Here is a 24089-nt window from a genome sequence, read left to right as displayed (position 1 = left end):
GGCTTCCCTTCCATACTAGGGCAGGTGTCCCATAAGTCTGTAACACTGTCATCAGAGGACACCTCTCAAGTGATCCTTAGTGACAATAGAAAGGATCCATTATGTATGTGAAGCTGAGAGCAGGGCTTGTCATAGGATGCATGGTTGGGGGGTTGGAGGTAGAAAGTAAAGACAGAGCTCTAAGAGGTCCAGTCTCACACATCAAGCCTATCCTGAGATCCAGAGCTTGGTGAATCCCATGCATCTGTTATATTTTTCTTCTGTTTTATTTTTTTAAGGTGGTAGTCAATGCTCTCATAGGTGCCATACCTGCCATTCTGAATGTTTTGCTTGTCTGCCTCATTTTCTGGCTGATATTTTGTATCCTGGGAGTAAACTTCTTTTCTGGAAAATTTGGAAGATGCATTAATAGAACAGATATAAACTCAGTTATAAATTACAGCACTATTGCGAATCAAAGTCAATGTGAAGGTGGAAATTTATCTTGGGTCAACCTTCCAGTCAACTTTGACAATGTGGGAATGGCTTACCTTGCCCTGCTGCAAGTGGTAAGTGCTGTTGGTATGTTTTTCACTCTGAGGAGAGAAACCTTTAAAGAAGCATAAATCATTTCTCAGTTTAATAAAAACACAGTGACTCCACTGAGATAGTAGAATCAAATCCCAATTCCTCATGTGGAAGCCAATGCCCTCTGGAATTGTTCCCCATTAAGCATCTCCAACTTTACTGTCTACTGATCCTCAACCCCCAAGCAATGCCCCTGTACATATCATTCTGTCCTGTATGGTGCCTTACTCTCCAGAGCTCCATCCAAAGAGGACTAGAGCCTCAGATGCTAAGCCACACCATTAGCAGCAGTTCTCTGTTGGAAGTCAGTTCCCTGGTCAAGACAAAGTTGCCAGGTCTTAGGCATATGGTGCAAACATATGGCATCAGGAAAGTCTCAAAAGGCTCTTTCCAGCAGTTGTTACACAACTTCTCTAGAAATTTTAATGTAGAAATATCCTTTAAAAATTTATCTTGTACAAACAAAGAAGAAAAAAACCCAAGACACCTGTTTTTGAATTCCATTCTAGTGTTCTTTTATCTAGATATTCTGTTCTGGACATTCAGTCCTATCTTATATATATCTGCCCAGTGAGCCTTGCTTGCTGTTGTATTGCACTTGTCTGTTGATAGCAAGTCTATAATTGTGTTCATGTTTCTCTACTTTTGTTACAGGCAACATTTAAGGGCTGGATGGATATTATGTATGCAGCTGTCGATTCCAGAGGGGTAAGCTTTTGTTGAGCCATGTTCTAGAATGCTATGGTCAAATCAGGGATATCATGACTGCACAGATAGTCTAGAACATCCCACATCATAGTTTCACCAGCCAGCATTCTTTGCCTTTTTTTCCTTGGGACAATGACTATAAAATAGGGATAAAAGATGTTCTTATTCACCCTTTCATTAGTATTACATCCTATTTTGCTCCAAAATCCAGTCCTGTTTCTCCATAGTGACCAGGGAGAAACCTCTTCTGCAGGAGATGGAGCCAGAAGCAATAGAATTGTGGAATTATTTTTATTATTTTCCTCTCTCACTTCTTTTCCAAATGGGTATCCAGGCAAAAACCAAATTTCAAAGGGTACAGCCCTGAACTCTGGGAAAACCTTATACCTGGACTAGGGTCTCTATAAGAGAGACCTCTCTAGGCTCAGAGACTAAGTGGGTTTCTAGTGATTGCCAACTGTAAAATTCTAGTTAAGTAAAATGTTATCATGGATTCTGAGAGTTGGAGGAGTACTCAGCCATCTAGTCTATTTCTATTTCCCAGTCAGGAAAGTTGAGAACTGGAAAGTAAGAGTGTTGCCCAAAACCATGGAGTAAGCAAATGGCTGAACCAAGAATAGAATCAGCATTGTTTATTATTATTATTATTATTATTATTATTATTATTGTCAGCACACACATGTTGTTGTTCTGTCTGAGAGTCTGCAGAGTTGATGCCTGCCCATAGTAGGTATGTGAGCTAGTAGTGGCAGCGGAAATGGTATAAGAAGTGGGGTTTTAAAATATATATATATTTAAAATATTTTATTTATTCATGAGTGACAGAGAGAGAGAGAGAGAGAGAGAGAGAGAGAGGCAGAGACACAGGCAGAGGGAGAAGCAGGCTCTGTGCGGGGAACCCGATGTAGGACACGATCCCGGGACCCCAAGACCACAACCAGAGCTGAAGGCAGACGCTCAACTGCTGAGCCACCCAGGTGTCCCCCCTCCCTTTTTTTTAAATGTAGGTTCCATGCTCAGCGTGGAGCCCAGCATGGGGCTTGAACTCAGATTGAGACCTGAGCTGAGGTCAAGAGTTGGATGTTTAACTGACCAAGCCACCCATGCACGCCAAGAAGTGTTATAGTAGTAGTAGTAGAGCCAATTTATAACAAAGACAGTATTTTAAAATACTAATGTGCTTTTTTTTGTCTTCTGAATATACGACCTTCACCCTAGTTTACCTAAGGCATCCATGTGCCTTGAGGTGGAGATAGGAGATGGGGAGGAAATTTTATGCAGATGTATGCACAAAGAGATATGTGGCTTATATGTTCCCTGAGTGAATGACGGTCGGTGGAGGTATGTGGAGGGATGCCCATCTTGATGCTGGTCCTGGGACATTATAGTTGGTGTGTATGTACTGGCTTCTAGCATAATGATGCCCTTGTCTGTGTAGTCACAGAGAATCTTGCTGGTCTCAAATATTGGTAAAACCATGGGCCTTTCTCCCCCCTTAGTTCATCCTGGCCTCAAACACTGACTCTGTGATGTCCTCTACATGGTCCCCTGACCCAGCAGTCTACTCCTAACTCTTGCCAAAAGCCCATCATGGCAGGCCTAGGCTATCAACTCCATGTCCAAGCCTCATGAAAACTGAAAAATTTGAGACTCTCTGTCCAATTATGCAACTCCATCTAGCCTCTTAAGTAATCCTGCCTGTGGAGTAATTTGAGCTAGAATACCCTCTTTTGTACTCCCATGTTCCCTTCAGTTTACTGAATCCCAAGTCCCTTCTATAAACCCAAAGAGAGAGAATCAGGACACATATCTCACGGCTCTGATATTCTCTCTTTATTTTTCTGACAATTCCCTAGGTACAAGAAGGGTGAGCTTTTGTCATTTCCTCTTCCTATCTGAACCTCCCTTTGTAGGACTGTTAGCCTACATAGTCTTATTTGAAATGTCAGATGCTGATAGTGATTTTTTTCTTTCCATTGTATCATTTCTGTACTAATGCCTACCCTTAGCATATAAAACCAACTGGGACTAAGCTCATGTACTCTTCAAGGCAAAGACAAAAATATTTTCAAATATTACCTTTATTACATTAGTCTATACGGTAGGTTTTGAAAAACAAATATAAAAACATTCAACAGGTGACAGAGCTAGCAACACTCATAACTATCTTTGAATGTGATCTGGAGAAAGAAAAGAAAAATTCTCCTGCCAGCTATGCCCAAACTGCATAGAGCCAATAACAATGTGAAGAACTTGGATGAAAGGGATTTTGGATGCTTTTGGACATACTTTGAGTTGGGGGAACTTGGTTAAAGTCCATTTTTGTGTCTGTTCTATAGCTTGATTATTCATTCATTTACTCATCCATCCATCCTTCCTTCCAACCATCCATCCATCCATCCATCCACCCATCCATCCATCTGTCCATCCATCCATCTGCCCGTCCATCCATCCAAACATTCATTCAATATATATTGAGAATCTACATGTCACAAAGTATGCTAGGCTCTAGGAATTCAAGAGTGACGGGACACAAGCACAGACTAAATACAACAGTGGGCTCTGTATGAAGGATGTTGTCATTCATCAAGAGCTGGTAGTCAGTCACTTGTGCCTGAAGAGACTGTGACCCATCTCCAGAGGCCTCATCTCCAGTCTGGCTCCCTCAAGTTATGTCCATACAGACATCCTAGAAACCGTCTCAAAGGACACCTGTGATTATGCCATTCTCCTCTCTTACAACTCTTCCATGATTCTCCATTGCTTAGAAGAAAAGGCCTACCCCTCTTGTCACATGTCCTCCCCATTGCATGGTAACAGTCAAGCTCCTCTAGGGGAAACTGAAAGAGGGTCTTCCCTGCAGGGGCCAGGGCTGTTTTCACAAGCCTGAGTAGTTAACACTACTGCTGAGAAATACTTTGGTCTTCTAGATAAATTATTAAGAAGGCTTATAATTTTCTCCAGTAATTGTTTTCTTTTCTTGTTTTAAAATCCCTAACAGAAAGAACAACAGCCAGGGTTTGAGGAAAGCCCATACAACTACCTTTTCTTTGTGGCTTTTATCATCTTTGGTTCATTCTTTACTCTGAATCTCTTTATTGGTGTTATAATTGACAACTTCAACCAACAGCAGAAAAAGATAAGTATGGGGGTTGTCCTGGTTTGGTATTTTCAACTTTCTTTTCCAAAGGGCTCTAATGGAACACAGTTCTGATCTGAATTGCTGTGCAAGGGTGCAACCTTTATCATCTGCATGGGAACAAGGCCACCTGGGGAAGATCCTCGAAGATTTGGCTGAAAAGAGACTGAGGACATCTGGGTTTTATTAAGTCATCGTTTTTACTTTCCATTCTACCCTCAAACAGAAGGCATTGTTAAACCCTAACAGAAAAACAAGTACCAGGATTAGTATTTATGACACTATAGTCAAATTTTAGTAACCTTTCAAGGGTACCTTGTTATTCAGGATAAAAAGAAAAACTCTCCTTTCCCAGAAAGTTTGTGTCCTGGCTTATAGCACACCAGTCTCAGCAGATTTATTGAACTTGGAAAGATGTTTGAGGAGAAGGCAGGCTTTCGGGGGGAGATATTTTTCTTCATGCATTGTAATAAACAGATGTATATTTTTTTCTGATTCTATAATTCATAAGGTATCCGTAGTAAATGTGGAAAACGAAGAAAGATTTTAAAAAATTTTAATCACCCATAAGGTGACCACCAAATTATAACAATTTTAGATTAAAACTCATCATTTTGACATAATCTCTTCTAGTTACTTTCTCACTAAATATGTATGTATTCCTTGTACATGGTTGAGATTACCTGATAATGATTTTGTAGCTTCCCCTCCTCCCCATTAGTTATGAGCCCATGTGATGAAATCATCTTTGTTATAAGAATTTTCAGGACTAAATTGCTTCCTATATGATGGATAAATAATAATTTGTCTTAATCATTCCCTTCTTTTTTGAACATTTAGATCATTTTTAAATTTCTTGCTCTTCTAAAACAATCATGAACATTCTTAAAATTCTCTCTATATCTGTGATTATTTCCTCAGGATACATTTCTAGAATTTAAAGCATTACAGTAACCTTTCAGAAATGCTGTACTAGGTACTCTCCTTTTGCAAGATATAACTATGCCTATATACTATGTTCTCACCATTCTTATTTTTATAATTTTTATTATTTTTTCTAGCTTGAGGTAAAGTGTCATCTCATTGTTTTATATTCATTTATTTGATCATTTGTGAGATTATACTTTTTCACAGATAAATGGCTGTATTTCTCCCTTTGTCTCTTTTTTAAAATTGAAATTGTCATCTTTTTCTCATGTTTTTATATATTAAGTCTAATTTGTGACTTGCTTCTTATATGTCTATAATGACATTTTTTATTTATAGACCTTTAGTGGTTTTATTGCGTCAGATTCCTAATCTTGTCCTTTTTGACGTCTTCCCTTTCATGTAGGAACTGAATCCCAAAATTCTAAAATGGGGTAACTAAATATTCACCTTTGGTTTCCCTAATTGTCTTTATGGCTTTTTAAAATCTTTTTTGAACTCTTGCAGTCTATCCAAAATGTATCCTGGTGCCGATCAGCCTTCTTAACTGTCTGCTGGGAGACTCACTCATTGTCCTTCTGTAACTACATTGCTGCTATTATTTGGAAGTGCACTTTGTAGAGCCACCTCTGTAATATGCAGCTTGATTGCAATCAATCTCTGCAATTTGGATGTCAGGCCTTTGATTTTAGATGGAAGCTTATATTTGAAATCACTGTTTTGATCAGGCCATGGCATTTTGTTTTGTTTGCTTTACTTTTTATTGCAGAAAATTTCCACCATGCATAAGAGTATACTAAAATGAACCTAAAAGACCAGTCACCCATCACGTTTATTGACTTAAGAACATCTTTATGGCATCTACACCCTTATCCAATCATGCCACCAGATTTTTTAATAGGGCAAATAATCTAACATTGTTTTACTCACAGGTATTTCAAAACATATCTCTTTTTAAAGATAATCACAATTCCATGATCACATCTAAAAAGTTTTAACATGAATTCTCTAAATATGTCAAATCCCAGTCGATGTTCAAATTTCCTTGAGTCTTTCATTTTCTTAAAATATTTATTCATTCTTTGATCGACTGATATTCTTTTTAAGTCAGGGTTAAAATCAGGTCCTCCCATTTGACAGATTCCTTGATCTCTGAAGTGACAAGATATTCCAGGGCTAAGTGATACCACTCTTATGCCAGATCAAGAATCAGCCATTTCTCTAAGGAGTTTTGTTTTTCTGGGGATGGGGTGGGGAGGTGGTATTTCAGGATCACAACCCAGAATGCTCATTGTCATTGCTTCAAGGCTTTTTCAGCGGACAGAGCTATGTCATATTTAGGACTTCAAGGAAATGTATGTGGAAATATGAATACTGGTCATTCAAGTTCAGAACTACAAGGTTTTCACTTAACTTCTTCTCTAATAATAATCTGTATCTCTTCTCTTCCACATTGAGAAAACTGATTCTCGCGGGCATAGGAAATAATAGTATAAAAATTTTCTGTAATTAATCATTTTTGTTTTATCCCCCAACACACACATAGGACAGTCTCAGAATAATAGTATTAATACAAACTATCATGATGAGTATAATTACTGAAGACACTTTTATCTGCCAGGCATCCTGAAACAATCTTAACTTCTAGGGCTGCTTTTTTTTTTTTCCACAAATTTTTTTACTGTGGTACAATATACATAACATAAAATTTACCACCTTAGCCATTTTTTTGTGTACAGTTCCGTGATATTAAATACATTTATAATGGTGTGCAACCATTACCAACATCCATCCTCATAACTCTTTTCATCTTGTAAAACTGAAACTGTACACCTATTAGGCAATAATTTCCCATTCTCCTTTCCCTAGCCCTCAGCAGCCACCATTCTATTTCTTTTGCTATGAATTTGACTGTTCTAAGTACCTCATATAAGTGGAATTGTACAGTATTTGTCTTTTGTGATTGAGTTATTTCATTTAGCATAATGTCCTCAAGACTCATCCATGTTGTAGCATATTTCAGAATTTCCTTCCTTTTTAAGGCTGAATAATATTCCATTATATGTAATGTACCACACTTTGCTCATACATTTATCTGTTGATGGACATTTGGGTTGATTCCACATTTTAGCTATTTTGAAAAGTTGCTATGAACATAAGTATGCAAATATCTCTTTGAAACCCTGATATCCAGAGGTGGAATTGCTGGATCATATGGTAATAATATATTTTAATTTTTTTGAGGAATCACTGTACTCTTTTCCACAGAAGCTGCTATTTTACATTCTACCAACAGTGTAATTCTAATTTCTCTTCATGTTGACCAATGCTTGCATTCTCTTTTTTTGATAGTAGCCATCCTAATGAGTATGGTGGTATATCACTGTGGTTTTTATTGGTATTTCCCTAATGACTATTGATGTTGAGCGTTTTTTCATGTGCTTGTTGGCTATTTGCATATCTTCTTTAGAGAGATGTCTACTGAAGTCCTTTGCCAATCAGATTGTTTATTACTTATTTATTTAATTTGAGTATAACTGACACATATTACGTTACTTTCAGATATACACATAGTGATTTGGCAAGTTTATATGTTATGCTATGCTCAGCACAAGTGTAGCTGCCATCTGTCACTATACAACACTATTATAATATCACTGACTATATTCCTTATACTGTGCCTTTTGTTCCCTTGACTTGTTCATTCCATAACTGGAAGACTGTACCTCCCACTCCCCCTCAACCATTTAACATCCCCCACCTCCCTCCTCTCTGGCAATCATCTGTTGTTCTCTGTATTTAAAGATCTGGTTCTGCTTTTTGTTTGTTTATTCATTTGTTTTTTAGATTCCACATATGAGTTAAATCATATGGTATTTGTTTTTCTTATTTCACTTAGCATAATACCATCTAGGTCCATCCATGTCACAAACCCATTCTTTTTTATGGTTGCATAATCTTCCTCTGTGTGTGTACCGTATCTTCTTTATTCATTCATCCATCAATGGACCCTTAGGTTTCTTTCATGTCTTGGCTATGATAAATAATGCTAACAATAAACATAGGGGTGCATATATTTTTTCAAATAAGTGTTTTCATTTTCTTTGGATATGTACCCAGTAGTAGAATTATTGGATCATATGATTTCTATTTTTCATTTTTTGAGGAACCTCCATACTGTTTTCCACAGTGACTGAATCATTTTGCATTCTCATCAACAGTACATGAGGGTTTCTTTTGTTCTCTCTTGTGTTTTTGATTTTAGCCATTCTGAAAGGTGTGAGGTGATATCTCATTTCAGTTTTGATTTGCATTTCCCTGATGTTTAATGATGTTGAGCACTTTTTCATGTGTCTATTGCTCATCTGTATGTCTACTTTGGAAAAATGTTTATTCAGGTCCTCTTCTCATTTTTTAACTGGATTGTTGAGTTGTATAAGTTCTTTATATATTTTGGATATTTATCCCTTATTGGATATATCATTTGCATATATCTTCTCCCACTTAGTAGGTTGCCTTTTTTGTTTTGTTGATCATTTCCTTCACTGTGCATAAGCCTTTTATTTTGATGTAGTCTTGATAACTTTTTTTTTTTTGCTTTTATTTCCCTTGCCTCAGGAGACATATCTGGAAAAATGTTGACAAAATTCAACACTCATTCATGATAAAACTATTAACAAAGTGGGTTTAGAGGGAACATACCTCAACATAATAAGGCCATGTTTGAAAAAGTCAAAGCTAACATTATATTCAGTGGGAAAAAATTGAGAGCTTTTCCTCTAAGATGAAGAATAAGTGAAGGATATCCACTCTGCACTTTTATTCAACACAGTACTGGAGGTCCTAGCCACAGCAATCAGACAAGAAAAGAAATGAATCACCCATATTGTTGAAGAAGTTACACTGTCACTAATTGCAGATGACACGATACTACACATATAAAATCCTAAAGACTCCTCCAAAAAACTACTAGAAGTAATAAATGAGCAAAGGTACAGGAAACAAAATTAATACCCAGAAATTGGTAGCATTCCTATACACTAATAATGAAATAGCAGAGAGAGAAACTAAAAAATTAACTCCATTTACAATTGCACTTAAAAGAAGAAAATACCTAGGGATAAATTTAACCAAAGCGGCAAAAGACCTATACTCTGAAAACCATAAAACATTGATGAAGCAAGAATCTACAATGGGTCTCTTCAATAAATGGTGCTAGGAAAACTGGAAAACTACATGTAAAAGAATGAAACTGAACTACTTTCTAACAACACATGTGAAAATAAACTCAAAATGGATTAAAGACCCTCACATTTATGTGAGACCCATTTTAATATTTTCATGAAGTCCAGTTTGTCTGTTTTTTGTTGTTGTTGTTATCTGTGCCTTTGGTGTCATATGCAAGAAATCATTACCAGATATAGTGTTGTAAAGCTTTTGCCCTATGTTTTCTTCTAAGGATTTTGTTGTTTTAGATCTTAAATTTATGTCTTTAATTTATTTTGAGCTATTTTTGTGTATGGTGTTAAGTAAGAACTTAACTTTATTCTTTTGCATGTCGGTATCCAGTTTCCCCAGCATCATTGTCAAAAAGACTGTCATAGGACTGTATATTTTTGGTCCCTACTGATAGTGGTGCAAATTCAAATCCCACACTGTATCAAGGCAGGCCTGGATTCACAAACTGTCAGGGAAGACTGGGTTTTTACCCATAGTCCAGACTAAGATAGTTTCCTCCTTGTCTTGCATTGCCTACTGACAGATTCTGTTTGCTTCTTCACCCTTTTATCGGCAGCACTTGACAAGTCTCAGATTCATGCAGGGACCTTGGCATAAGCCCACAGTCTTTTCCCCATTACTCTCTTGTAGTTATTAAAGCCTAAGATTCTAGTGTTTACAGAGATTGAAGAATGCTCTTAGGCCAACAGTAGCTTCAGGCTAGTTTACTACTCTTTTTGATCACTATTGATTTTCAGACCCCAGAAATGTTCCTTACTTTTGCAAGTTACCTATACATTTTAAAAGAATTCTGTTCTAATTTACTCAGCATTTCTTGATATTTTAATTTCCAGAAATGAAAATTTTGGTTCATATTTCTATTCATTCTTGCTCAATGGTGAAAACATTTAAAGCTCTCTAGTTTTGTTTTGTTTTCCTGAGAATGGGTCTGGAAAATTTTATGAGATTTTATTAGTGATTATGCACTTATTCATTTATTTAGGAGAATTTTAATTGCCACTTGATGAGATTTTGTTTGTTTAAATTTTTGTTACTAGTATCTATTTTGCTTGCATTGTGATTTGAGGTAAGCAACCTGAAATATACTCAATTTTTGTAAAGATTTGGTGGATGTTTGGAAAAAGTATGTAATTTTGTTCATATTCTATAAAGATACACCTGATAAAAGTAACATTTTTTCCTATTCCTTAATTTAAATGTTGTTTCAGCCCTCCCACAGAGTCCAGCCTCTTTTATTTCCCATTGGAATTTTAGGGATTGTGATAGAATGTAATATAACTTTGAAACTACTTCTGAAAACTCAGAACTTGTTTCTAAAAAAACTGTTAATTAGCAATCATTTTCTCTGTATACTTAGGTGGTGAAGACATTTTTATGACTGAAGAACAGAAGAAATACTATAATGCAATGAAAAAATTAGGATCCAAAAAACCTCAAAAGCCCATTCCAAGGCCTCTGGTGAGAGCAATTGATTCATTCTAAACACATAGATCCATTAAGTGGTCTTGAGGTCAGATGTCTGCAGTGCTGTTCTCCTTTATTTTTTTTTAAGTTTATAGGCATTATCTAAAAATTCAACAAAGACTCAGATACAGTGGTGTCCAGCTCAAGTCCTTAGGAAAATTGGACATTCAAATTCAATAATAAGAACTTGAGGACAGCCTGTGTGGCTCAGTGGTCTAGTGCTGCCTTCAGCCCAGGGCATGATCCTGGAGACGCAGGATTGAGTCCCACATTAGGGTCCCTGCATGGAGCCTGTTTCTCCCTCTGCCTGTGTCTCTGCCTCTCTCTCTTTCTCTCTCTCTCTCTGTGTGTCTCTCATAAATAAATAAATAAATAAATAAATAAAATCTTAAAAAAAAGGAACTTGAGCAACAACTTTCATTTGATTTTTAGTAAGCACACAATAGGTCCTTAGTGTAACTCATTGCAATGATGTAAACTTAATAGTTTAAATCTTTTTTAAAAATTGAAATTCCAATATAGTTACATACAGAATTATATTAGTTTCAGGTATACAATACAGTGACTCAACACTTCCATACATAACTCAGTGCTCATCACAAGTGCACTCCTTAATCCCCCCGCCCAACTCCCCTCTGGTAACCATCAGTTCTCTATAGTTGAGTCTGTCTCTTGGTTTGCCTCTCTTTCTTTTATCCCCCTTTGTTCATTTGTTTTATTTCTTAAATTCCACATCTGAGTGAAATCATATGGTATTTGTCCTTCTCTGACTTATGTCACCTAGCATTATTCTCTCTAGCACCGCCCATGTCATTGCAAATGGCAAGACTTCATTCTTTTTTATGACTGAATAATATTCCATTGTATATACACCACATCTTCTTTACCCAATTCATCAGTTAATGGACACCTGGACTGTTTCTATAATTTGGCTATTATAGAAAATGCTGCTATAAATATTGGGGTGAATCCCTTTGAATTAGTATTTTTATATTATTTGAGTGAATAGTAGTATGATTGCTGGATCTTAGGGTAGTTCTATTTTTGAGTTTTTGAGGAAACTCCATACTGTTTCCCACCAGTTTATATTCCCACCAACAATGCATTAGGGTTCCTTTTTATCCACATCCAATACCTCTTGTTTTTTATGTTGTTGCTTTTAGCCATTCTGACAGGCGTGAGGTGATATCTCATTATAGTTTTGACTAAAACTTGACCATTTAAAAATGTATTTATAATATATTTTTGCAGCCTTTCCTGGTGTGAAGTCTAGGTCATGCATACTGGCTTCCACTTCACCAGTACTTATGATAAAATTTCTATATTGGGAGTTGACAAAATAAAGAGTCAGATAATAAATATTTCAGGCTTTGCAGTCCACATGATCTCTGCCACACTATTCAGCTCTGCCATGTAACAAAAAAGCAGCCATGGATAGTATAAAACAAATGTGCATGGCTATGTTCTAGTGCAACTTGATTTATAAACACTAAAACTTGGATGTCTTTAATTTTCACATGTCAAAATTTTATTTTTCTTTTGAGTTTTTTCCCCCAAACATTAAAAAACATAAAACCTATCCTGAGTTCGCAGGCTATACAAAAACCAGTAGTGGGCCAGATCTGGCCTAAAGGTTATAGTTTGCTGACCCTTGCTCTCAATGAATCTTGCTTTTTCAGGTACTCCAGGGCTGCTTTGTGCTTGCAGTCTAATTGAGGAGTTGGAATTTGAGCACATCAGATTATAAGCTAATATGCTAAGAATAATTGATAGCTCTCACATGTGAGTTGGAAGGTTTTCAATTCAGGAAAGCGCTATGGAAGAGGGGCTTGATATCCAAAGCATGTAGAGGATTTAGAGATTTTCATTTGAACATGAGACCCAAAATTATCAGAGGTATGTTTAGTTTACTGCTATTCCCATGACTAAGAATAGAGCCTGGCTTAAAGTATATCCTCAGTAACTATTAGTTGAATGAAAGACTATGATTTAGGGTACACACAGAGTCTATTCCATTAGGATTAAATATTTGTATTGCACTAAAAATACCTAGGAATGTTAAGGCAAAGTGTTTAGAATTTATACAATGAAGAATTTTTTACTGAGAGGTTAATGATACAATTATATCTGGAGAGGTTCTTATTTGAACTTGAGCCAACAAAAAAGACAAAAAGAATTTTTATTTACATGTGCATGCTGTGCACCCACTGTCAATACCAGTTGGTCCCAGATTTGAGATTAACTAAAAGAATCATGAGACACAATAGCTTCCCACATATTTACCCATTTCTTTCAAAAAGAATATGAATCGAGCAAGGAAGCACATAGCCAAAGAGAGTTGCAATGACACAGCTGCAGTTTTGAGGCCTCTCCATTGCACTGGGCATGCTAAACTGCAAGTGATGAGCTTCAGATAGGCATGGTCTACTTTACCCAAGGCAAGCTTCCACCTCCATGGTGGCATGTATCATGGGGCATGCCCCATAAGTCTATGTCTTATGGCATGTTCATCACATGGTTCATTTGGGAATAGGTGTCATGCCATAGACATCCCTGTGTAGCTACAGCTTACCAGTCAGGACTTCACAAGGAGCAATTCCAACAACCAGGTACCATCTCCTCAGTTAATATATCACACTTACCTTAACTTCTGTATTCCAGAAAGTGGTGTTGCATGAGATAAATACATATTTCCAGATGTCCCTGAGTTTCAGTTAAGACTTTTAAATCAGCTGTTAGCCCTTAACTCACAACTTTATCTCCCCAGAGACTTTTTTTAATCTCTAAAATCTAAATACCATTTTTGACCTTTGGAACAAATGAATAGCAGTTGTACAGGGGAGGGGGAATCTGGCTGTTTTAATCTAAGCAGTGATGCATTTTAATTAAACAGTAGAAGAAGGGATTTGGGATAATTTTTGATTCTTTATGAACCATCCACACAGAGTGGTGTTATTACTGGTTTAAAAATGATACTGAGATGTAGAATCATTCCAAAGTGATATCAAATGCTTTTTGATATCATTAGGTAACTTATATTCTTGATCTCTTGTCTAAATATTAAACATTAGGCCTAGACCTACCCTGCCTCACTGTTATTCTTTTTTTTTTTTAAGATTTTATTTATTTTTTCATGAGAGACATAGACAGAGAGGCAGAGACATAGGCAGAAGGAGAAGCAGACTCACTGTGGGGAGCCGGATGCAAGACTTGATCCCAGGACCCCCAGATCATGAATTGAGCCAGAGGCAGATGCTCAACCACTAAGCCACCCAGGCACCTCATCCTCGCTGTTATTCTTACCATTCACCGTGATTCCCTGGAGAGCACCTTTTCACCAAGTCCTTTCTGACTTCCCAGATGATTTCTCACACAGCAAATGCAATGGACTTTCAAGTTTCTTCTCCAGACTCTTTGATAAAAGCTTGAATGATTCTCGGATAAAATTTGAAAGACACCAACTTGAATGTAGTATCCCTCCAGTGCTGTCCCTACCCTCTCAGTTCTCATCACTCTTGCTCTCCCTGACTGATATCGTCCACTCTCATAGTTTTAATTCATATCAGTAATGATGCCATTGAATTCCACATCTGGATTCCAGCTCTGTACCTGAGTTCCAAACCCATACTTTTACCTGCCCAGGGCCCTCAGATGCCCCACTATGCCCTTAAACTCAGGACTGATCTTATCCTTTCCCTCCAAAATGCCTTATTCTCTGTTCTCTGGTGATTGAATGTGTCTACCAATCAGAAATGATAGCCTCAGCCTATCATTTTCCCATAGCCACCTCCATTCAAACACCTTCTGACTCCTGCATCTACTTCCATATTAGCTCTTAAACCTAAATGCTTACATCTCTCTCCACTGTTAGCATCACAAACCAACATCATCTTTTGCCTGATTACCATAACAGATACCTAGAGTTCTAAAAATTATTCTCAGGAGTTTATGAGTTTTCTAAATAAGTTAGTGGATGTATATTTGGATCACATGATAATATAATATAAAATACCTAATATGTACATATATTGTAAAACAATTTATAGTTTGTTTGGCATCGGATCCCACACCCAACTCCAAGCCCTGCTGCTGTTTCTACCCCAAAGCTCATCCCAAAGCTGCCTTATCCCCCAACAGAGGTGTCAGAAATTTACCCAACACATCTCCACAACTGAAAACTCGCTATCTCTAAAGGCATCATTTCCTCTTCAGACAGTTCTGCTTATTAGAAAATTAGTTGGGATGTGGAGTTCAGATCTGTCTCCCAGTGGCTTCTAACCAGTAGTCCCACTTCTTCATTTTGGGCCCAAATAAGAGAATAGTGTCTAGAACAATGGTTCTCAAACGTTACAGCACATAATAAACAGCTGGGGAATTCTTTTTTAAGATTGTATTTATTTATTCATGAGAGACACAGAGAGAGAGGCAGAGATACAGTCAGAAGGAGAAGCAAGTTCCCCACAGGGAGCCTGATGCGGGAGTTGAGCCCAGGACCCCGGGGGTCATGACCTGAGCCAAAGGCAGATGCTCAACCACTGAGCCACCCAGGTGCCCCAGACACTAACCTCTTCTTGTTTGGAGGTCCCTGGGGTGGCATCAAGGCAGCAGTGATCTACTGTTGAAAGATTACTTAGAAAAAAACCATGCTGTTTAAGCTTTTACTTCTTTCTTACTGGGGAGAGGAGAGACATGTTAGCAAAAGAAAGGGAAGGCCAAGGTGGAAGAACTTAGTTACTTTAAATTAGTCTCTTAATTCTAATAAACTGTATCCCAGTGTTTTGTGAAAAATGTGCAAATTACATTGCCAATCCAATCTGAAAAGAAGAACTATAAAGAATGGTAAAAATGCCAGTTTACTGGAGATGCATAAGTCCTGTCCCTGTTTTAAAAAGTGGAAGGGGAATTTTTCATAATCAATACCAGTGACTCGATGTTGAATTTTTAAAAGGTGTATAAACTATTTTCTAATATACGAGGCCCATAGACTTTTTTTGTGGACTTTTGGGTCATACCCATGATGCAGCCACTGCCAGAGTGGTCTTGGTATGTTGACCTTGAGCATGAAGGCCCCAGGAGTGGCACCTGAATCTTTTTCAGTTGCTCCAGGTCTTTATAGAGTTTGTTTTCCAGACCATTAGCCAGAACCTGCATGTAATTTCCATGTTTCATGTCACTCTGTCTGTTCCAGAAGCAGTCTGTAATCTTGTATTGGCTTGGATTCTGCATGATGGTAGTCACAAGCTACACTTCATCCTGAGTGACTCTCTTTGTGAATCAATGTTTATGTTTCTTAACCCCACATGAGAATATCTTTGTCCTACAGCCTTACTGGCAATGATGGCAAAGGCTATTTTCAGCAGTCCAACAAATGTTGCTGTTGAGTATATAGATCAGAGAAATGCTGTTCATGTTGAATACCTGGTCTTCACTAAAATTTCAACAACCATTTTTAGAATATTTTTTATATGCCAAGTATTGGGAATGTGACTATGAATAAACTGTTGGTTAGAGGAGACACATCTATAAAGGAATAATTCCTAATTAAGTTGTACTTGCTATGAGTGGGGTGTGTTCAGAATGATGAGAGATCTCTGAGTGGGGAATTTACTAACCTAAAAAAGACATAGCACAAGTTGAATACTAAAGAATGAGTGGGAATTAGCTCCTTGGGGAAGTAAGATATTCCAAGCAGAGGAATCTGTTTCAGCAGTGGTACAGAGCACAAGGTAGTGTGTTTAGTGGGAGATTAGAACTCAAAGTGCAAAGTGAGAATGGGCAGGAGATGCAGGTTGAGGCCACATTCAGAGAAGGATTTTTGCCAAGTTGATAAACTTGAACTTTATTATAGAAGCAAAAGAGAAGTACTGAGTCATTTTGGTTGCTGGAGTAAAATTGTAAGATTTGTAAATTAGGTGAGCCCTGTTGATAATGATGTAAGTCAAAATAGGAACCCAGGAACCTGGCTTAGATCAGTGATAGAATCACTGGCTTAGTCACTGATAGAATCCAAACCTAATACCTACAATATTAGTGTCTGAGTCTGTGTTTGAGAATAGTTTTCCACTAAGTAAAGAGAAATCCTAGGTTACACAGCTGTTAGATTACAGAAAATATAGTGAGACAATTGAGTAATTTAGATGCACTTTGTAGATTAGGTGTGCAAACTTGAGCTAGAACCTGTACAAGAACAATTAGCATGTACTTACTTTGTGAGCAGTAGGGCCATCTATGTACCAATCAATATGCAAGCTCACCATCAGTAATAAAATGAAATAATCAACTTTTCTATTTTTGTTTTTAGTAATCATTGCATTACTATCCCATTTATCTAGCCTTATTTTCAAGTGAACAAGATTTAGAAAATTGGCATTCAAGAACTGCTTGAATACAGAGATTTAATTACGTATAAGGTCTGATTATTCTGAATTAACAAAAGGAGGCTTAAGGATGTTAATTCCATTTTCTCCAACATAATTATGTGAGTAGGTATTCTTTGCATTAATATTACTGAAGCCTAAATAAAGAAACATGAAATATAGAAACCAAAGGTCATCTTTTTATTATTAAATCCAACATGAGCTGTTTTATTTCAGCAAAACATCATATATCACATCAAAGTTATGTCATTTCCAAACATTTTTTGTTTTAAAATGGAATTAAAGCTATAAGCCTGCAACTTAAAAACAGTCATGTAATTACATTTAAATGAAAATGTAAGTGCAAGAATTTGTTTAAAAAGGGTGTACATTTTTCAAGAAAACTCTTCAATTGTAAAAAAATGGACAAATTCTGTTGTATGTGCCTTTTTTAATTTATGTGATTTCATTCTTCCAATGCAAAATGGTCTAAGGTTCCTTTTTTTTCCCCTCACAGAATAAATGCCAGGGTCTCATGTATGACCTAGTCACAAACCAAGTCTTTGACGTCATTATCATCATCCTCATTTTCCTCAACATGCTTAGCATGATGGCTGAATCAGAAAACCAGCTTGATACCACAAAATTCATCCTTGATCGTCTCAACCTGGCCTTTGTGGTCATCTTTACAATTGAGTGTCTCATCAAAATCTTTGCTTTGAGGCAATACTACTTCACCATTGGCTGGAATTTATTTGATTGTGTGATCGTGGTTCTTTCTATTGTTAGTAAGTATTATCAGAAGCCAGGGGAGCTTTAATCTGAGAGCTAGAAGTAAATCTTATCATGTGGAAGTATGTCCAAACTATCCACAAAGGAACAAATTAGGCTTACTGTGGTTTCTAAAAAAATAGACAGGTATACTGATGCCATTCTGTACTGGGAAGTTGCTAGGAGATACAGAGCAATTTTCATTCCCTTGACTGTTTACATGACTGAAGCAGAGAGTTAAAGAATTGTGTGGATCCATTTATTCAGTGGAGATAGACAAAATTAAGATGACCTTAAAGTATTTGTGGGGATTCTTGGGTATATCCAGGCAACTGAGTCAAAATTCTACCTTTCATGTTGAACTATAAGCTCTCATGAGCATCTTTTAGTTTTAAGGATTTGGTACTTAGTTGCCACGGTTTTCCTTAGTTCAAAATCCATGTGGATATCATATCACAATTAGTGTGCCCCTGTGACATTGCTAGGCCTTCTCTCATCTCCTATACAGGATTTCCATGGCCCAGGCTAGATTGGGCTTCCAAGAATATGTCATGAAGACAAGAAGTGCTTTCTCTTTATGCTGTATCCCATGTTAACTTAAACCACAGCATGAACTATGCTTGTCTCAACTGTTGGATCCCATTCACCAACCAGTCTTATTCTATAATCAGTATATTTTTCTTAACATAGGCAGGATTAACTATAAGATTTATGAAAAAAGAATAAAGGAAAAAAGGGTTGTTGACATATATCTTTTTATAATACATATACAAATCAACTTTAAAATTAGATTCTTCATAGCTACCCATAAGAGTTTACTCTCTCGGTTTTTGCAGTTTGCTTTTAAATACACTGATAATTTGACTTTTTATAATTGTGTGCAACCACCCAGGGGCTATTCTCATGGTTCAAAAAGCAAGGAAGACAATGAAAACTGGTTTCACAGTGGAAGCTTTTATACTATTTCAGAAAGAATGTGTTAAACAGATATGTGAGATCAAAATATTTTGGTTCCTATCACTACAGCAGCAATGCAGATATTTCCAAGAACAAGAAAATGGTACAGTTCATAGTCTGTTCTGGTTTCTAAGCCATGAAGTTTATGTAGATAAAGTTTAGCAATAGATCCTTCCACATGCCTCCAGGGAAATATACCAGTAATGTTTATCACTTAATTCCAATCCCAAATCCTGATGAAACTGAGAGCAACAATAAGGTCAGAAAATGATGGTAGAATGACTCTAACACAGCCCTTTGAGAACTTGAGGAGACCCTTCCTCCACTATGCAAAGAGCAGCTCATTTATTCCACTACTTACTGAACTCCTTCTAGGCAGTGCCAGCCATCATGCAGATTGTGGAAATATCTCTTACTTCTGTCATTTGAACAACTGCTAGGCAATTGCAGTTACACAGCAGAGCACTGCGTAACATTTTGCTCCAGTGGATGAGAACATCCACACTTTGAGCCAAATTCTACTCACCAATGTGGATAGCATTTTATATGGCTTTGCCAGTAGATCTGCCACCCAACACTAAACCCCTACACTTTCCCAAGCTCTTTCTTAAGCTTTCAGAGAAATACAAAATGAGTGTGAGTTGAAGTGAATCTCTCTGTAGGAGTTAGCCATGCAGTTTAAGTATTAAGACTTACTCTACCTTAAAGGGTCAAAAAAAAAAAAAACATAGAGAAATTAACTGCACACCAAAACTCCTGGTATACAGAAGAACTGAGTTCAGATAAAGGACAGATTACTGTAAACTCCATTAGTCAAAGAAATATTTGTAAAGGAGGTGGCCATAAAGGGTGGACCTCCTCTAGTCGTTACTAAGTTGCAACTTAATCAATTCCACATCTCACTAGCATTTGTTGCATAATTAACATATGCATTCAGCTTTGTTGGCACAATTGGGCAGTTGGTAAAATATATTATGAACAAGTTCTCTTTAGTCATTAGGGGATAGCAGATAATTTTGGCTGACCATTACCCCTAATTTCTTTGAGGAACCCCCAGAACAAGAGCAAGGCCATGTCTACACAAGACAAGCATGTTCCAGCCATTCTATAATATTCAGGTCAAAATGTGAGTTGTTTCAAATCTTGTATCACTTCCTTGCCGAACAGCCAATAATAGAACAGGATAACATTTAGGTCAAATATTCAACTGTTTGCAAAAACCTCTGCTCAAGATGCTATTTTGGGGAGTGTCTACAACAATAGAAAGTATCTCAAATTTAGTCCCTTAAGCTTTTTGAGTGGACCTCAAGAGTCCTTCCTTGGGATGAGCATATGGTCAAATATGACAGCTCCATGGCAGCTCCACCCAGAGTCACAACACTGCCATCTTCCTCCAGCCCTATCCTGTTGTCCCTTATAGTAGGCTGTGTTCAAATTCTCTATACAAATAAGAACCTGCCTTTTTAAGGTGACTTTGAGATTAGAAGTTCTACAGTTTCCACTGACAGCTCAGGGTCAAGCCAACCATCAGTATTAGAAATTTCTCCTTACTCTAATCTGTAGGACTCCATCCTTAATTTATCTGTTTTCCGTTCTATATATCCAATAAATATGGGAAACTATTATATTTGTTATTCCATGAGTGACTTTCAATACCCTACATAGATAATGTATTTCAAATGTATGAGATACGTCATAAAATAGCTTTTCATAAACTGTATTCTCTTCCCTTTCCTTGGGTGTCTTCAATATTATAGACATCTTATTTCATCTAAAGTCCCATTAAAGTTGTACAGTGCTTGAAAATTACTTTCCAGGTTAAGGTACAGATAGATATTTTCGCTGATATTGGTAAAGGAGGTTCTTAGTTTATGAATATATGAGTATATGAATATGAGTATATGAGTATATGAATTACGAAAAGTACTGATAAAAGTTGGTCCAGTTAGATTCCAAGGCAGGAGAGACAAGCTGCCTCTGGAAGCAGGGTACCTGCTGGAAATTAATCACCCTATCTCCTTCTCCTAAGGTACAATGGTTTCTGCCTTGGAGAACCAGGAGCATATTCCTTTCCCTCCAACACTCTTCAGGATTGTCCGGTTGGCTCGCATTGGTCGAATCCTGAGACTTGTTCGGGCAGCACGAGGAATAAGGACTCTCCTTTTTGCTCTGATGATGTCCCTTCCCTCTCTATTCAACATCGGTCTTCTACTTTTTCTGGTTATGTTTATTTATGCCATTTTTGGTATGAGCTGCTTTTGCAAAGTGAATGAGGAGTTTGGAATTGATGACATATTCAACTTCAAAACTTTTGTTGGCAGCATACTCTGTCTCTTCCAGATCACCACCTCAGCAGGCTGGGATGCCCTCCTTAGGCCCATGCTGCAATCAAAGGATTCATGCAACCCCAATTTAGACAGCCGCCACCTCCCTGCCATAGCCATCACCTACTTCGTCAGTTACATCATCATCTCCTTTCTCATTGTTGTCAACATGTACATTGCTGTGATTTTAGAGAACTTCAACACAGCCACAGAAGAAAGTGAGGATCCTTTGGGTGAAGATGACTTTGAGATATTCTATGAAGTCTGGGAAAAGTTTGACCCAGAAGCAACACAGTTTATCAAATATTCTGCCCTTTCTGACTTTGCTGATGCCCTTCCTGAACCTTTGCGTGTGGCAAAGCCAAATAAATTTCAATTTCTCATGATGGACTTGCCCATGGTGAGTGGAGATCGTCTTCACTGCTTGGATATTCTCTTCGCATTCACCACAAGGGTACTCGGTGACTCCAGTGGCCTGGACAACATGAAGGTCATGATGGAGGAGAAGTTCATGGAAGCCAACCCTTCCAAGAAGTTATATGAACCCATAGTCACCACCACCAAGAGGAAGGAAGAGGAAAGGTGTGCTGCTATTATTCAAAAGGCCTTTCGAAAATATAAGGTGAAGATGTCCACGTATGCCTTGGAAGATAGGCCTGGTTCACCACTCCACACACTCTGCAATGGAGACCTTTCTGGCTCTGGGGTGGCCGAGGGCAAGGTCCACTACGACTGAGACCCTACTTCCACTTTTTACCTCAGAGCCTCACAATCTGGCCTCTGGTGTCTGAGCTCCAGGTCCATAGCTCAGTTTGTGAACAAGCAGTTGACTCTCTGAACTAGCCATTATATTTTTCTGCCTAAAAGAAGTGATATTTCAATGTTTATTTCAAATGACTCTTACAGGGATAGAAGATAAGTCTGCCTGACTATGAACCACTGGTACTGTTTTAGCAAGAAAGAAAACACTAGAAGGGCTGTAGAGGACACATCGATGTTAGGACTGAAACACAAATCAAATCATGTAAAAAAAAAAAAGAAACAAAAACATGTTAAAAATTTAGATGATGTTTTTCTATATTGTTTCTAGGCATACTGTTCAATACTTTTGTTCCATGTTTTCCCCAATGCAAATATGTTGCTTAAACACATAAAACTCTTTTGCATGCTGAGTAAAAATTCAAAAACTGCTAATAAATAAATAGCTTATTGCAGATATTTTTTACCAACATTAGTATTTGGGGTTTATTTCTAATGAAAAAGCATGATCTTGACTTGTCAGTTACCACCCTGTCTTTCACAATCTCTGTTCTGCACATTTGGAAAAAAATAAATAAATGAGACTTTCAATTTGCATTTCATTCAGGTGGTACACTAAAAAATCTCATTTGTAGCCGCTCAAAAGTGGTGCTTTGCTTGGAATTAAGATGGGAGCCAGTCATATGCTGATAAGTGTATAACAATTGGATCTTTAGGGAAAAAAAAAAAAAGCACCCTGATTTGTAACATGTACTGATTTCTGTGGTGAATACTCCCATCAGGACTGAGTTTAGGCTACCAACCTGATACTCCTGAATGTGGAGTTGGGAAGAGATGCCCAATCAATTCTTGTGAGCTGGCCCTACCTGGCTCCAGCACACCACTGGCTGGAGCCAATAAGAAAGACTCACTTAAAATATCTGTGGTGGGGATCCCTGGGTGACACAGCGGTTTAGTGCCTGACCGGCCCGTCTATTCCTCTTCCCTTCCCTGCACACCCCCCACCCCGGGTGTAAATAGATTGTTATAATTTTTTTCTTAAAGAAAACGTCGATTCACACCATCCAACCTGGCCCATCCCCCTTCTACAGCTGTGTCCCCCGTCCTGGAGACCCAGGATCGAATCCCACGTGGGGCTCCCGGTGCATGGAGCCTGCTTCTCCCTCTGTCTATGTCTCTGCCTCTCTCTCTCTCTTTGTGTGTGACTATCATAAAAAATAAATAAATAAATAAATAAATAAATAAATAAATAAAATTAAATATCTGTGGTGGCTGGGGCACCTGGGTGGCTCAGTCAGTTAAGCATCTGCCTTCCACTCAGGTCATGATTCTGGGGTCCTGGGATCAAGCCCTACATTGGGCTCCCTGCTCAGCGGACAGCCTGCTTCCTCCTCTCCCTCTGCCTCTCCCCTGGCTTGTTACTGTCACTCACTCTCTCTCAAATAAATAAATAAATAAATAAATAAAGTCTTAAAAAATTATATATATATATATATATAGTGGCCACCTTGGCTTGAGAGAGCACCTTAGAAGCCACACCTGGACCCCAGGTTAGGGAATCCAGAGAAGATATTGGTTAGCCAGCGATCTTAACTTGATGATCCCTGTAGTCAGTTCCGCTTGAATGTCTGTGTGAAATGCAGTCCAGAGAACAACTCAGGCCTATCAAAAGGCCCAGGATATTCCTAAAAACTTGAGATGCCCAGAGACCAAATAAGACATCAGGCTTGGTAACAAGTTGCCCTAGAAGGTAGAGAACCTACATCATGATAACTGAGTCTGGAGGAAAACCCTCCACAAACCTATCTCACAGACAAGCTGGAGGGGCTGACGTGTCCAATCAGCAGCACAAGGTCTGAGGTCTGAGCCTCTGATCTG

The 24089-nt window shown here is 37.8% G+C and overlaps 1 protein-coding gene across 5 annotated transcripts in view; it reads left to right on the top strand.

Annotated features, from left to right (window-relative positions):
* The window catches only part of SCN11A (sodium voltage-gated channel alpha subunit 11), an 87925-nt gene extending 65123 nt beyond the window's left edge, over positions 1 to 22802 (top strand). For all 5 annotated transcript variants that reach the window (XM_072726495.1, XM_072726497.1, XM_072726498.1 and 2 more), the window contains 6 exons: positions 279 to 548; positions 1222 to 1275; positions 4277 to 4418; positions 10938 to 11038; positions 17918 to 18188; positions 21158 to 22802. In XM_072726495.1, the coding sequence (XP_072582596.1) occupies positions 279 to 548; positions 1222 to 1275; positions 4277 to 4418; positions 10938 to 11038; positions 17918 to 18188; positions 21158 to 22188 (1869 nt within the window). In that variant the 3' untranslated portion in view covers positions 22189 to 22802. The remainder of the gene's footprint in view (positions 1 to 278; positions 549 to 1221; positions 1276 to 4276; positions 4419 to 10937; positions 11039 to 17917; positions 18189 to 21157) is intronic.
* Positions 22803 to 24089: the final 1287 nt, after the last annotated feature.

This window comes from Vulpes vulpes, chromosome 11 (assembly GCF_048418805.1).
Source record: "Vulpes vulpes isolate BD-2025 chromosome 11, VulVul3, whole genome shotgun sequence".
In the NCBI taxonomy this organism is placed as follows: Eukaryota; Metazoa; Chordata; class Mammalia; order Carnivora; family Canidae; genus Vulpes; species Vulpes vulpes.
Note: the sequence above shows the minus strand (reverse complement) of the source record. Positions and strands in the feature narration are given on the sequence as shown.